The sequence below is a fragment of the Lolium rigidum genome, chromosome 3 (assembly GCF_022539505.1).
Source record: "Lolium rigidum isolate FL_2022 chromosome 3, APGP_CSIRO_Lrig_0.1, whole genome shotgun sequence".
NCBI classification, from domain to species: domain Eukaryota; kingdom Viridiplantae; phylum Streptophyta; class Magnoliopsida; order Poales; family Poaceae; genus Lolium; species Lolium rigidum.
The window spans coordinates 109,827,362-109,843,129 of NC_061510.1; the positions used below are offsets into that span (position 1 = coordinate 109,827,362).

The 15,768-nt window shown below is 45.7% G+C and overlaps 1 protein-coding gene across 1 annotated transcript; it reads left to right on the top strand.

The window, feature by feature from the left end:
• The first annotated feature begins 701 nt into the window (after window positions 1-701).
• On the top strand, window positions 702-10,660 carry LOC124695335 (DDB1- and CUL4-associated factor 8-like). Its single transcript, XM_047228190.1, has 6 exons — window positions 702-824; window positions 1,265-1,516; window positions 9,412-9,555; window positions 9,641-10,157; window positions 10,236-10,318; window positions 10,412-10,660. The coding sequence occupies exons 1-6, from the start codon at window positions 702-704 to the stop codon at window positions 10,658-10,660; spliced, it is 1,368 nt and encodes a 455-aa protein (XP_047084146.1).
• The last annotated feature ends 5,108 nt before the right edge of the window (window positions 10,661-15,768 follow it).

Sequence of the window (15,768 nt, forward strand, 5' to 3'; positions counted from 1 at the left end):
TGAAGGGGCAACTCAGTGTACCGATTAGATTCAGAGGGGAGAAGCTCGGGAAACTCCCAGAAACAGCTCGAGACCAGTTTCTCGGTATAGTCAGGAGTTGGGCTTCTCAGTGAAAATAAGCTGGGTAGAAGCTAGAGACTTCTTTTGGGCTTCGGTGGTGCACCACCTCGAAGCTGTCTGAGAAGCCCAAAAGAAGTGTGCCTAACTTGTGTGATTTCACGCTTTGGACACCTTTCGTTCACTGAAACTTAGAAAATGAGAAAATCCTGCATATTGTTTGTGAAACACGGTTAAGTAAAGTTTCTTTTGTCATATTAGTACTTTTGATGTCATGCTAATAAGCTAATTTGGTAACATGCTATCAAATATTTGTACTTTGCCCAACAGAAATTGGCGATGTCCCTGACGTGCCGTCCGCCACTTCCACCAGGCACCAACCTACTCGTTGTTTTCTCCAACAACAAAAAAATAACTTGTAGAGAAGGAGAAAAACTAAGTCGAGAGCACGCAAAAGAAACGCAGAACCACGTGATCCGACGCCCCAGCTCGTAGGAAGTTAGGAACATCCGAGAACCATCAGTCGAGCCTCGAGGTTCTGACGGGGGCTGAAGGCTGTGGCAGTTTAAACCCCAGACAAATCACCTGCTTTCTCTCTCCCTCTCGTCTCGCACTGCTCTCTTCTCCTGTTCAACCGCCACACCATGTCCGCTGTATGCCTGGCCACTGGCCGCCGGCCGGCTGCTAGCTGCTTCTTCGAGGTCGGCAGGCGCGAGATCGGCTCGTCCAACCCCCGCGCCTCCTCCTGTCGAATCAGCGGTTCTGAGGTGTCCCTTTCTCGATTTAATTTCAGTACGTGTGATCTCCCCATATCACTTCATTCATTACATTACATGCTCCTATTTTTTGTTGGATCGAGCATGTATGGTAAAAATTGTTATACTGTAGCATATGGAATAAGATTGACACAGGTTGCAGTATCAGTTTCGTAAGTCAGTAAGTGGCTGGTTGAACTTAGTGTCCACATGTTGAACTATGTTGTTTTTAGCATTTAGAGCATGTATATCATCTGGATAATCCTCTGGGACGTGAGGTACACGCCTTGTGCAGATAGCTCTGCTCTAGATGATTTTTTTTTTTTGGCTCTAGATGATTTCGGCATTTCATAACTCTGCTCTCTTCTGCAAATTGTAAAATTCTCACAGCTACTTATACCCTTCCATTCTTTGTTGACTGTCCATATTTTCATTTTCTCCGCGTGGAATAGGGCATAATCATGCGCATGAATCAGTATGCACAGTTGCAAGGTCATACCGCCTCTGTTAATGCCGTCAGCTTCAGCCCTGCTGGTGACCTTCTCGTGTCTGCTTCAGACGACACAGACATCATTCTCTGGGATTGGCTTGCTAAATCTAAAAGACTAAGTTATCCTTCTGGGCACCAATACAATGTCCTCCATGCTCGAGTGATGCCATTTACGAATGACAGCACTATTGTGACTGTTGCTGGGGATGACCAGGTCCGTCCCTACCCCCATCTGAGTTTTGTTCTTGCAGTATCATACTAATTATTAGATATTCACAAGTATCCCAATATGTATGTACTGTTTTATATTATAATAATATGTAAACAAATGTAAGTTTTTTTAAAGTAGGGAAATCTAAGATTTTTTTTGGAAAAACATTAAAGTATGTAGTGTTTTATTTTTTGGAAAACATTACACATCAACTATACAATTGTCGACAAAGAACTCTAGTCCTCATATTCAATTCAATCAGACATCGTGACTAGGTTCCTCGCGTCACTCCAAGGGAAGCAGCTCGGGCAAAACCCTAGCCACCACCTCCACCATCGTCCCTCCCCACCGCGCACTCCATGGCTGTTAGAGGAAACCGACGTGCAAGTACCACTTTGTGGAAGGCAACGGTGGAATTCATCCCCTCCTACTGCAGGGACCTTCGACCAAGCTCGGTGTGCACCCCCAGAGGGCGTCTCGTTCTGCGGAAACCGAAAATTGGGGTGTCGGCCACAAAACCTTTTGGTGGTGGCTTGGCTGCGGGGGTGAGAGGGCATCAATAGCCGGCTGTGAATCAGGGCAACGGTTGTTGTGGCGAAATATGCATTGGTGGCAAGAGATTCAACGTCGTCAATTTGCGGATCAACAGGTGTCCCAATGTGGAGAAGGTAGGGCACTGCGAATAGCTTCATCAGCTCCCTCGTGTCGATCCTTCTTCTTGCTGATTGGAGATGGAGCGCAACTGCAGCTGGACAATGGATGCAATATTGGAAGGGGATCCCTTTTTTTCCAAGTTTGTCGTGTATTGATGGTGAGGACGGTGTACATCTATCGGATGAACCTTATGTGGGGTTCATTGGTTCACGTCACTCTTGTCATCACCTATTAACACGCTTGTACATGCAAAATTATCGGTCGTGTGGCATTGATCACAATATGTGTGAGCATTGGCTGGAAGGCCAACATTTGATATATGGTGAGATCTAAGGACCCTCTTATACGGTCTAGTATGTCATGTTCCTTTAACCTATGTGTGAGGCTTATTCATTGCCAGATGGTCTAGGACATAACGCATATCAGTAGGGGAATCGGCGCATGCCTGTGTGTCAAGGCTAGAAGGAATGGAGGTAGTGGTCAAGCACATGTGACAAGACATCATGGTAGATATTTGGTGGTGCACCTTGAGTGCCGGGAGTGGCATTCCGGGGTAAAAAAAACCTTGGTCTGACCTCTGTCAGTTATACCTAGCAGTCCCCATCACCGTTAGTTCGGAACAAATCACTTTGCCAAAATGGACAACATAAACATAGGTTGGATAACGAGTACATAGTTGGTTAACACAAGTCGTGTACCATATGAAATGAGCTTGCCTTTAAAACTACTAAGTTTTTTTTTCTCAAAACAAGTCCTCCACCATATTGAGATCCTTACTTAATTAGGATCTTATGGCAATGGGTGGGGATACCAAGATACCTGGATAGAAGGGATTAACACCAAAGAATTGCTCGTAGTATTCTTCTTCCTCTTTAGCATGGTCAAAACAAAAGAAAATCACTCATCTGAAACTTGACTTTAAGGCATGAGAGTGGTTTAAAATGGAAAACATTAACTGCATATTTATAGCCATTTGCACATCACGTTCCATAAAAGTAATGGCATGGACATACTAAAATGGAAATCCTAGCATCCATCGGATGCGGCATAAGGTCTCTATCTTGGCCATCCTCCTTAGCTCGAGCAATAAGAATTGCAAGCATATCGGCTACCAGATTTAGAAAATCGGAGACATAGGATCCCGGTATTCCATACCTTTTCTTGCTTGTAAGTAATGCTCAATTTCACCGTCCACTTTAACCGCCACACTCCCTCCATGGATAAACTTAGCAATCCAGTCACACTAGTTTGGTCTGAAACCCTTCATGCATAATGCTTGGTGGAGAAAAAACCATTTTACTTTGTCAATGGAAATTTCAAAATCCACCTCGAAGATAACCTCATCTAATAGTTTCATACAGGGCCACAACCCCCTCTAGGATGTTACGGGTAGGCATAAAAGCCGATGGTGTGGGCCAAATAAAATTATGAGCAATTATTGTCATACGATTATTTATCACCCACAAGGATATTTAAGCAAACATTCAGTAAGAAAATCGGATGTTATTGTTGAATTTGGGCCGCATCTTCTATTTTTGGCAACAAGGCCATGAAACCAACGTTAATATGAAACAAGGGAACATCCCTTGTTGAAAATCAGCGAACGAGTCCATGAGATCCATATCACTCTAGGGGCTTCCCCTACCGTATTCCTTTCAAAAAAAAGTCATGAGATCCGCTTTATTTACGTCCCAACATATTTGGAAAAACTTACTTAGGACCCGTCTAATCTTGGATCATTGTTATGCTCCATCTCGAAAACATCCTCTCACACTTCCTTCTTGGTGAAAGGTTGTGAGAATGTTGTTCTCCCGAGGAGAAAATTGTCGGATGTCTTCAGTAACTGCTCCCCATAGAGAATTGATTTATTTCTAGGGCACCAAACAACAATTTATAATAATTGTTTAAGTATGTTTCGGTTGCCATCTCCCACTATGGTCCTATCACCTTGCTCTAGTGGAGAAGTTTCTTTACAATGGTCACCATTGGCTATAACGTAGAAGGTCTATGTACAACTTTACATTCCTGAAATGTGGTTTACTTTTGCAAGTTGGGCCATCTTGTTTTGTCTTCATATATGATTTTTACCATTTTTTTATTAGCATCCCCTTTGATAGCTTCCTCGGCCATGTTAAGGACAATCTACCCGACATAATGTCCAAAGCATCAATAATTGTACCAGCCTTCCCTTTTCATTTTATAAGATCCTATGACACAAAGAGACCATCCTAGTAAGAATTATCTCATTTGTCAAACCTTATCATGGCGTGTGTTTCCATAGACATGCGGCCATGAGGAACTTTTGTAATTCAACGACTGAAGCAAGAAAGTTCTAAACTAAAGTTCACCATATTACATAGGTACGCCACCTCGACATAGTTTATAAGGAAAGATGATTGATCATTGTTGACACACGGATGTGGCACGAACTCAGAAATATACCCTTCAAGCCGGACAAGCTGGCTAGCAAGGTGAAAGTCGGGTACCCCCTAGAATCATCCTACCAAACCACCTTCCCAGGGAAATTCACATGGGTCCAATTGAATAACTTGAGGCAAAGAGAGTGATCGCAATAGACTCTCAGTCATGCCATACAAGGTCTCAAATCTTGATGTAAAGGACTAAAATATCCAAGACCTAGTCAAGATCATCATCTACATTTGGCCGAGCTCCCTTATCTATGATCTTTCTTTGTGCATCAGATAATACAAGAGCAAGGCAGGAGTAGGATCCTTTAAAAAACAAATATTTTCTTATGAATAATAAGAAGCAAGTAACAAGAGAGGTTTTAGTTTCATGCCCCAAGGACACAACCCGTGATAAAAAATCATACTCTCCTAGAATAAGGTTACACCAAGTTGTTAGCACCGGCAAGGATCCAGGATCTCGCCTCCAACTTGATGCGGCCAAAAGTAACTAAGGGAAAATGACTCTTGTTTTCAAACAATCTAGTGTTGTGCTCATTAATCCCAAGTAACGAGCATGACAAAGGACACCATAACTTTCATCCTTCCGGGATGAGCATGGAGAATATGCATCTAACAAGTACCGGCATGTCTTGAAAGGCGGCCCAATCCATCGGGTCGAAGGACGGAAGGTCAATCCAAGCTTTAACCACACCCAAAGCCTAGAGGTAAATCTACAAGTGAAAACCATGTGAGCCACGGACTCGGGAGCACTATTACAAAGGGGGGAATTACCACAATTAGGTCATCCACGTTGTTGGATACGATCTGACGTCCACACGTGATTTTGAATGATAAACCAAGAGAAAAATCTTCACTTTGAAGGAGCCCACATCTTGCAAATTTTTGAATTCATTTTGTCGATATTAGCATGGTGAAGTGATCCTTGTAAGCGCAAGAAGCGGAGTAGTTCCCTAAGGTGGTGAGTTTTCAAGTGATAGCATCATGGACACCTTCACAAAGTTGGATTTGCAAGTTTTTATGCTAAAGACAACTAAATTCCTCAAGGTGTTGCACCGAAAGGCCGTTGTAGTAGTAAATTTGTTGATTTCAAGCGTCGTTGGCCATGGCCTACCAAACCGACCAAGATTTCTTATTTGAGCAGGAAAAATGGAGGGCGTGATGGTTTTGGGGCTGATCACATCGGCCCAAGGGGCATTAAAAACATGGCCTTCCTCCCATCTCCAATGGCGACTTTAGTCATGATAAAGAAAAAAATCCATATGACCCTCATTGCAAGGGAGCTCGGTGCCAACCCAAGGCAGGCCCAGTTATGTCCACTCCAACGATGACCACATTAGTGAAAGGTGGGAAAATTTTCTCCAAGTTGAGGACACGAGGTTGCCAAGGGAAGTTGTCCTACAAATTGTGTCCCAATTGATTTTACATTTTCCACTATAGACCTTATCGGTGCCCACCCAAATTCAAGCATGGATAATCTTTTGGAGTGCTTGAAGAAACTCAACCGGCACATCAAGGGCGGGGAGGAGATAGATAGATTGCAATGTGAGGATCGACTTAGCAAGAGTTGTGCGACCCACAATGATAAAATATTTTCCTTGCCAAGGAGCGAGCCTATCGATCGGCGGTCTTATCTTCAGTGATTTGAAAATGAATGCGCTTGAGCTTATTGATGACAAGTTGGAGGCCGAAGGCCCAAAATATCGTCAAGATCAATACAATGACAACGGATGGGAGCGACCAAATTGTTCTGTAAGTTGATGGTCAAACATGTGACATTGCCGAAGTTGGTGAGAATTTGCAGAAGGGTTGTGGTATCTACCTTGATAGGGGCCAAAAAATGGCGGCATGGTCCACATAAAGGGAGGTACGGAAGTGGGCACCCTTTCCGGCGAGCCGGTGAAGATAGCATTGGGAAGTGGCCATATCTAGATTTTGTTGGAGAGAGTCGATTGTGATGCTAAAAAGCAATGGGGAGGGAGGGTCTCATTGGCAAAGGCCATGGGAATGTTTGATGGGGACACCCGGAATCCCACTTAGTAAGACCCTTGAAGATGAAGTGGATAAAAGCGATGCAACCCAATCACAGAATCTAGAGGGGAAGTGAAGCCTTTGGAGGAGACCAAGCAAATATTCCCAATGGACTGAGCCAAGAGCCTACTTAATGTTGAGCTTGAAGAGAAGTGAAGGCTTCTTACGGCGGTGAAGCCATCTTGCATAGTTACTCACAAACTTTAATGAAAGCACTTTGAGGTTGGAGACAAGTTCTTTCATGTGGGGAGCAAGCCCAAAAGCAAGAATCTTTACCAAAATCTTGGCAAACCCATGGATCTTTACCCTCACAAGGGGGTTCAAACCTTGGCAAATCAGTGTCTGTGTTAACGAGTTCCGTCCTTTGATCTCAGCATTCTCCACGTTTACAAATTTCATGTGCTCTCGCAAGATTGCCGACAAGGTTGTCACACGCCTGTGATTTTATTCAATCGTACACCACCCATTGCAGTGTGTGAATAATGACCATTGAGAACTTATGTTCCCACTCCACACTAGCCATATAACTTAGTGTGCTTCAACTTGTTGCCCAAGTAAATTAGTGTCCTAGGAGAACAGTTTACCTCAAAGTCAAGCCTATCAGTTTTGGCTTTAAGCACGAAGCGCCAACATGCATCCAAATCAACACTATTTTCTATTTTTTTTTATAAAGGAAAATATATTAATATCAAAAGATACCAATTACACTCAGCCTCTACAACAACGCACCACCCTAATGGCACTACGGATGCACACAGCCAAAAAAAAAAGAAAAGAAAACTAAGAAACAAAGGTCCTGCTACAATATCTCGGGCCTAACAACAGCAATACATCCACCGCCAAGACAACACCTAAAATACAGACTCTCCAAAAAACGACGCCTTCAAGAAGGGAACAGTGCTCTAACACCGTCGTCGCCCGACCAAAGATCTTAGGTTTTCACCCTGAAGATAGTCCCCGCTCTCAAAACAATGCCTCCAACAAGGTCATTGCCAGGCACAACCAGTTAAGGCCAGACCTTGGGTTTTCACCCTGAAAGGTAGGACTCTGAACTTCACCTGTGTTGTCACCCCCACTTTCATACCGCTGCTGTGAAGCCCGGAACACAAAGCAAGTCCCTCATCAGCGCGGAGACTTGAACCTCACTTAGCTAGTCCTCCCATCTGGCCTTCATGAAATTCTTTTCTTCCGACTTTCATCATGGATCCATAGTCACTTGATGTCAACACAGAAAAAGAGCTACGCGCTGCTCCCTCCAGAACCAAACGGTCAGAATAAAAGCATGGGGGCGCACGACCGAATACCACCGATCCAGCAAACTCCAGGCAAAAAGCACTGTTACATTCGCCGGCGGAGCCTTCCGGAACTCAACACTCCATCCAGATCGAGAAGAGCAAGCCTTAGGTCAGTCTTCATCTTCGCCTAAGAGAGACCCTAGGACCGCCGCCGTTATTCAGGCCAGGCCCTCGCGTCGGCGACCATCCCAGGCTGGCCACAGCTGCCGCCGGAGACACCAAGCGCAGACCGCGTTGTCCGGAGACACCGCACACGCCATCGTCAACGCCGCAGCCGAACGCCAGCCGTCCACCGACGAAATCCGTCGCCGGCTTCCATGCCTCTCCACCTCACCGCCGGTACGCGGTGACAGATCGAAAAGACCCGGCACCGCCATTCGCAGACCGGCCATCTCCGGCGAAGAAGAGGGTCGCCTCCACCATCGAACCCAAGGCTGCTGCCCCGGGCGACCTCGTGCCGCGGGTGAATCCCAAGATCATCACCACGCACCGGCGAGAGGCGGAGGGGATGGCGCAGATCACCGCCCACCACCAGCCAACACCGGCGTGCCGCCGACGGGAGGTGGGAGAGCCATAGCACAGATCAAGTCTGGCCGCCGGCGCCGCCGAGCCATGCACACGGGAGTCAGGGGGACCACCGCCGCAGCATCGAGGGAAGATCCCGGCCGCTGTCCGCTGCGCGCCATGAGGAAAGGCCGCCACCGCCGCCACGCCCCGCGGTCTTTGCCCGGCGGCGCCACCAGCAGCGGCGGCGGGAGGCGGCTAGGGTTTCAGGAGGGAGGGGGTTTCGGGAGGGAGGGAGGTTTCGGGAGCACTATTTTCTGTTGTCTACTAATAATGTTGAAATTACAGAACAACATATATGAGCAAGTTTTGGCAAGAAAATCTGACTTGAACTCATGTTGCGCAGAACCATTTACTGCGAGCAAACCATTCAAAACAATCCTCCTTGATCTAACGTGAAACTTTATGTGATTCAGCTCTTGCTGAATGAAATGTAACCCACTATAGATCATGCTCGTAAAGGAGTTGTTACCAACTCTTATCACCTTGACCTTAATGGTAGCCATATTAATGCCTAAAAGAATACCTCTAGATGTTATAAACGCGACAAGTAAATTTTGAACAACGAAAAGAAAAACATAGCAGAGACACAAGATTTTAACGTGGAAAAACCCCTCCAACAAGGTCATTACAAAGGTTGGTCACCTTGGGGATAGAGAGACTATGAGAACTGTCTTCCTCATGTCTTGCCTTTGGTGGTGTTGACATTTAAACATCACCACGACATGATCAACCTCGCAATTTTAATACTATTAACAGAACTAGCTACCTCAATTTTATTATTTTCAAAGAAAACACCTAACCTACTTGCTTTTTCTGCGCCAACTTTATCTGGAAAGGGAAGAACCGGAAAAAAAAATTATACATGGAAATATTTCTGCAATCAGGCGCCTGCGGATTCAGCGAAGTTACTGTTCTCTTCTTGTAGGTCAGGGTGGGAGAACTGAAGCAGGGTGGTGAAGTAACAACCAGGCAAATAGGGGAACATGATGATCGTGTGAAGAAAGTGGCTCTCGAACCAGGAAGTCCTCACATACTTTACACTTGTGGAGAGGATGGCCTGGTACAGCATGTAAGTTACTGGCCGGTTATATGCAATTACAACAATTATTTATGAGCTTAGTACATTTGCATCAAACATTTGTTATTTGTTACAGTTTGACCTGCGCAGTAATTCACCAATAAAGCTCTTCACCTGCTATTCGTTCTCAGAGAGGAGACGTCGTGTAAGACTGAATACTATTGCCATCGACCCGCAGAACCCAAACTATTTTTCAGTTGGTGGTTCAGATGAGTATGTACGGTTGTATGATTCTAGGAGAATCAACTCGGATGCTTCAAGCAATATGAACCTACCAGTTGATACTTTCTGCCCTAAGCACCTTCTTAAGGGTGGGAAGGTCCACATCACTGGTATTGCATACTCCAAATCAAGCGAGATGCTTGTCTCATACAATGACGAGCTTGTCTATTTGTTCCAAAACAACATGGGTCTTGGTTCGAATCCTGAATCAACACTGCCAGAGAATTTGGACATGCTCAAGGAGGTACAAGCATACTCTGGTCACAGGAATTCCAGAACTGTTAAAGGAGTCAGTTTCTTTGGACCAAATGATGAATATGTTTTGAGTGGATCAGATTGTGGGAATGTCTTCATTTGGAAGAAGAAGGGAGGTAAAGTGATGAGGATGATGTGTGGCGATAGGAATGTCGTTACCTGCGTCGAACCCCATCCGCGGTTCCCGTTCCTAGCAACTAGCGGGATCGGCAGAACAATCAGGATTTGGTCACCTGAATCTAAGAAAGTAATTCCATTGCCGAAACATGCAAATCAAGTAAGTCGTATTTAGTTACACAATTGGCCGTATACCTCCTCTTGTTATTACATTCATTTTTTATTTTACCGTATTCTTTTCGTTGCATAACAGATAATGGCTTATAATGATCGGGGTAGAAAAGTCGACGCTTCCCGAGCAGGAGCGACAGTTGAGCCTGGCATCCTCATGCGTCTGGTGAGGTTGCATCCAAGACTATCTGAATCTGACACAGAGCATGAACCGTCTGCTTCTGATTTCGCAAGCGGTGGTGGCGATGACGAACCTTTCTTCATTCAGTTTGGTGGTCGCAGTACAGGCCGAAGAGGGAGGTCCGATCCCAGGGAATGCATCATGGCATGATCCCAAGTAACTGGGATTCTATGATGCAACTTTGCCAAGGTTTTAGGCTGCAATCTTACATGCAGTGATACTCAAGAGGCGCGAAACTGGACGTGGTGTGTCACAAAGCGCCACTCGTTTGTTCTATTTATAGTAATATTACTGATGTGAGTATGGTCATATCTCAGTTCATATACAGGTGTATTTGGTCTAGTCAAATAAAGGCGTCCCAAGTTAGGGAAACCGGCATGCGTATGTAAATTATGGGTGTAATGTCAACCGTGCAGCATTTACATATGCTTCGTTGGTCCAAAATTTATGAGAACTTAGTTGCCTCACTTGTTTGTCGATGCCTCAGTTTAAATGCTGAATGTCAGCGCTGGGAAGCTGCTATGAATATTTCGGTTCAGAAGTTGTACCGAGTCTGTTCTTTGGCAGCTGTGGACTCGTTTGACGCCTCATCCATGTTGTGGCATCAACATATGTTGCATGAAATCCTTTTATTGAATCCTGCAACTTCAGTAACTTTCCGCTGAGATGTTCCAGATTCTCATGGATTGTCTATTTCGGTTCAGAAGTTGTACCGAGTCTGTTCTTCTTATTTATTGCCCTTTTTTGCCAGGGAAAAAATGCAGAAGACAAAAATGTCAAATGTCACCTCAAAGACTGCATGCCGGCTTTCAAAACAAAGGTCAACAGATCACAGTATTCCTTGTGCAAACTGCCCCTAAACTCTGGAGTAACTCTGAACTTCTGAAGTAATAGGGGCACGACAGGTCGGCAGTTTAGGGTTGGCAAGAACAGAGGCGTGTCGCGGACAGCAGAGCCCCTTGATCCTTGGTTTGGAGGCCTGTATTGAAAGGGTTTCCAGAGTTTTCCTGGGCCACCCCGAAAATCCTCACTAGCATGTTTCGCAGTACGGATTTGAACAAGCTATCCCGCGAAAACTAGGGTGTTAAGTAGGATCCCATCTAAATTCTACTAGTAAAAATTCAAAAAAAATCCTACTTTTAGTGCATTTTGTGTTTTCTAGTGTAAATTTTTATAGTGCATTTTGCTTTGTCTAGTGTAAATTTTTACATTAAAATTTGAACTAGAAAAGATAAAATACACTATAAATCTATCAGTGATATCCCGGTGGGATACCATCTTGACACCTTAGCAAAAACACTGGTACCCATGTGAATCGAAAAACGACCCTCCACTCCCGTTTTGGAATATCGCTAGCTCGCAGTGAGCCAAAGAAGCTTGCCCCATCCACGTTTTTTAAGAGAGTGATTGAAAGGGGATCAGCAAGGAGCACCAGCGTAAAAAATCGTGTCTAGCCACGCCCCTCACATACGCTTTTGTGCCGATGCGTGGATACCATTCATCCGACGCCCATAGGCCGAATCCAATCCGGAGGGAGGCTAGCGGGGGCACCGGCGGGAGCTCAAGAAGTGGGCGGGCCAACCCTGTTGGCGGACATTGCTAATATACCCTGCAAAATCATTCTATTTCCCTCCATTTGCGCGCCCCCAAATAAGAAAAGGAAGCCCGAGAAAGAGCAGCCGGAGGGGATGACCAACACCGAGTGGGCCTTCGACCTCCAGCGCCCGCAGGTGGAGGACGCATGTCTCCGGCAGGCGGAGCAAAAGGCGAGGGAGCGAAAGGCTTTGGCGGCGGAGGCGGTAGAGGCGGCCATGATGAAGAGGACCGCTACCATGGCAGGGATGGTAGCGCCACCCCCGTACATCCCCACCGCGTAGGGGGGGCCAAGGCCGTGTCTCGTTGCCCTCACCGTCAAGCGCATGGTCGGTGCTCCAAGAAAGCCAAGGTAACATAACTCCGCACCTCTCTCGGTTCTTGCCAGGACTTCGACCCGCTTGGTGGTTTCAACTCCGACATCCTCACCGTTGTTGACCTTGACAGCGTCTTTGCTGGATCGCCTGAGCTCTGCCGAACTCACTTCAACGGTGGTGTGGCCACTCCTCAGCCCGCCTTCCATCATTTCGCCACAAGCAGCAGCAGCTAGGGCGCGCATGGACCGTTCGGTGGATGCCCAGCGACTCCATCATGGCCACATCATCAACGGTGGCGGGGGAAGCCCTCGTTCACGCAATAGGAAGCCGAGGCCTACGGCGAAGAGGAAGACGGCAATGAGAGGCATGTACACCTACTGCCAAGGTCTCCGAAAAGGAGGTGGAGGACATGCCCGTGGCCGACCCGAAAGGAGAAGAAGGAGAAGAAGAAGGAGGAGGAGGAGGAGGCAGCGACGGTTGTGGAGCTGAAGAAGAAAGCCGGTGGCCGAGTGTAAGGGTATATTGCCCCTATGTGTGGTTTTGGTAATTAGTGACAACCCCTATGGACTAATATTTTCATTGAGTTTATATGAAGGAATATTCCATAGGTACTACTTGTAGTCCATGTGTTGGATTCAAGTATGGATGCCATGAAGATAAATATATACCTTTAGTATTGGCATCAAGATCATCGATTAGAAGATATAGATGTGATATGATCAAGAAGAAGAAATGAAGATGGAGTTCCTATGTGGAACTCAATATTACCCATGCTCTAGCTTATGTGATAAGCAATGGATGATCAAGATCTTGAGTGCTTGATTCCAAGTCGGTGTCATGATAGTCTCATAAGTTGAGCTATGGTTGACTAAGATTTAGAGCATGCAAACAAATGAAGAATTCTTTATACACCTCAAGATAGTATGATAGAGCATGAGAAGATACAAGATTGACCAATACAAAGAGTGAAGAATAGATTCAAGTTTGGTCAACACATGAAGCATGAAAAATGTGCCACGTGAAGTCATGTGGTATGGTAAGCCTTGTCAATTATGCTTTATGAACTAACCCATCATATATGTGCCCTTGTGTTGTCTATGTGGGTTAGGTATCTTTCCATGGGCATGCATCAAAAGTGAGATCTCATATAGCCCATGAGAGGATGACATCAAGTGGTGATCGTCATCAAGGTCGAGTTGGACAAGTTCAAGATGAGAATCTCAAGTGGATCACATGCTTGAAGCTTGCCGTCCATTTGGGGATAATGGACATGTGAAGATGTGCATCAATGGAGCTTTTCCATCATGGTGTATGGGGGAGCATTTGTGAGTCTTCACGAGGCAACAATGACCAAGTAAGGCATTCCGGCTTGAGTGGAGCTTGAAGAGTTATCATTAAGATCAAGCGGGATGCGCAAGGCAAAGGTATGGCCTTGCTAGGTTTTCCTTTTACCGGTCTCAAGGTGGTTGTTGGGAGACCGGATTATAGGATAGATAGCCGCACTATCAAGAGGGGCTTTCGGTTGGGTAACTTGATCGCATCGTCTTAGGGAGCTCAATCCTTTCCATACTTTTCATATCCTTATTGCTTCTTGGTTTTTTTCTGTGTGAGGTTCTTTAGCTTGTTGCTAGCTTTACAACAAGCTCAAGTTCATCGAAAACGGAATTCGTATGCATCTTCTATTGCATTTTCGAGCTTGGAGGTTTTACCGGTGTCTCTTTTATAGATAGATCAAAACATTCATCTCATGGATTTTACTCCGTGGATGGACAATGATGTTTCTATGTCTAAAGTTGTAGGACTTGTTGTTCGGATTCCAACAAGCCCAAGATCATCGAAATCGGAGTCCGGACGCAAAAGTTATCATGGTTTTTGTAAAACATGTTTTCATGATTGCCCCGGTGCCTCGCCCGGCGTGACCGGCCGTCCCACCGGATAGCCCGGTTTCAACCGGCCCCTGGACTGGTGCCAACCGGGGCAGGTCCAGTATGTCAACAGAACAAACCCGGTCGTGGTCCGGTCTCAGGCCCGGTCTGGACCGGCCTGGTCAGGTCATACGCCCGGTCAGACCGGCTCTCACGCAGGCTCCCGGTGCCTGGCCCGGTCGGACCAGCTCTCACGCTAGGTGTCCCGGTGCCTGACCCGATTGACCAGGCTGCTGACCAGGTTGCACGAAAAACTCCCAGATCTGCCCCAAACGGTTATATTTCGTTTGGCTATAAAAGGGGCTTCTTCCCCAATAGTTTTCTAGGGTTCAAAAGCAAGTTTTTAACCACCATTGTTGAACCTCTTGAGCTTTCTTCCTCTCTCTTCCCTCCCATGATTCTTGCTCATTCTTGAGGGATCTAAGAGAGGAGATCTAAATCTACAACCTCCACCAAGCCATTTCTCCTCTAAGTGAGGGGAACTCTTGGGATCTAGATCTTGGAGTCATTTGTTGATTTCCTCCTTTGTTCTTCCTCTCTAATCTCATCCTAGCATTTGTTGCTTTGGTGGGATTTGAGTGTGAAGGATTTGAACACCTCTAGTGTTCTTGCTTTGCATCATTGCATAGTGTTGAGCTCTCCACCACGATTAGTTCGAGTGAGAGACCGTGAGCTTGTTACTCTTGGAGGGTGACCTCCTAGTTAGCTTGGTTGGTGTCCCGGTGACCTCTTCGTGGAAGATTGTGAAGGGGGCCGGGTTTCTCCTTCGTGGAGCTTGTGAAGTGGTTGTGGAGCTTGCCATCTCCGGAGTGGAGGAAAAGCCATCAAGAAAAAGGTTTATCGAAATCCAAGAGGGAGTCAAGATCACGTGAAGGTCGTTGGTGATCTGAGTGTAGTGCGCGCAACACCAGGACTCGGCGCCAACGTGGAACTCGCACAACACATCAAAGTACTTTGCCCCAACATAACAAACAGGTTGTCAATTCCACCGGCTTGTCAGAACAAAGGATTAATTGTATAGTGTGGATGATGGTGTTTGTTTGCGAAGCAACGTAAAGAACAATTGCAAAAGATTGTATTTCGTATGTAAAGAATGGACCGGGGTCCACAGCTCACTAGTGGTGTCTCTCCCATAAGATAAATAGCATGTTGGGTGAACGAATTACGCTTGGGCAATTGACAAATAAAGAAGGCATAACAATGCACATACATATATCATGATGAGTACTATGAGATTTAATCGTGGCATTACGACAAAGTACATAGACCGGCTATCCAAAGATGCATCTATGCCTAAAAAGTCCACCTTCAAAGTTATCATCCGAACCCCTTCCAGAGATTAAGTTGCAAACAACAGACAATTGCATTAAGTATGGTGCGTAATGTAATCAACACAAATATCCTTAGACAAAGCATTGATGTT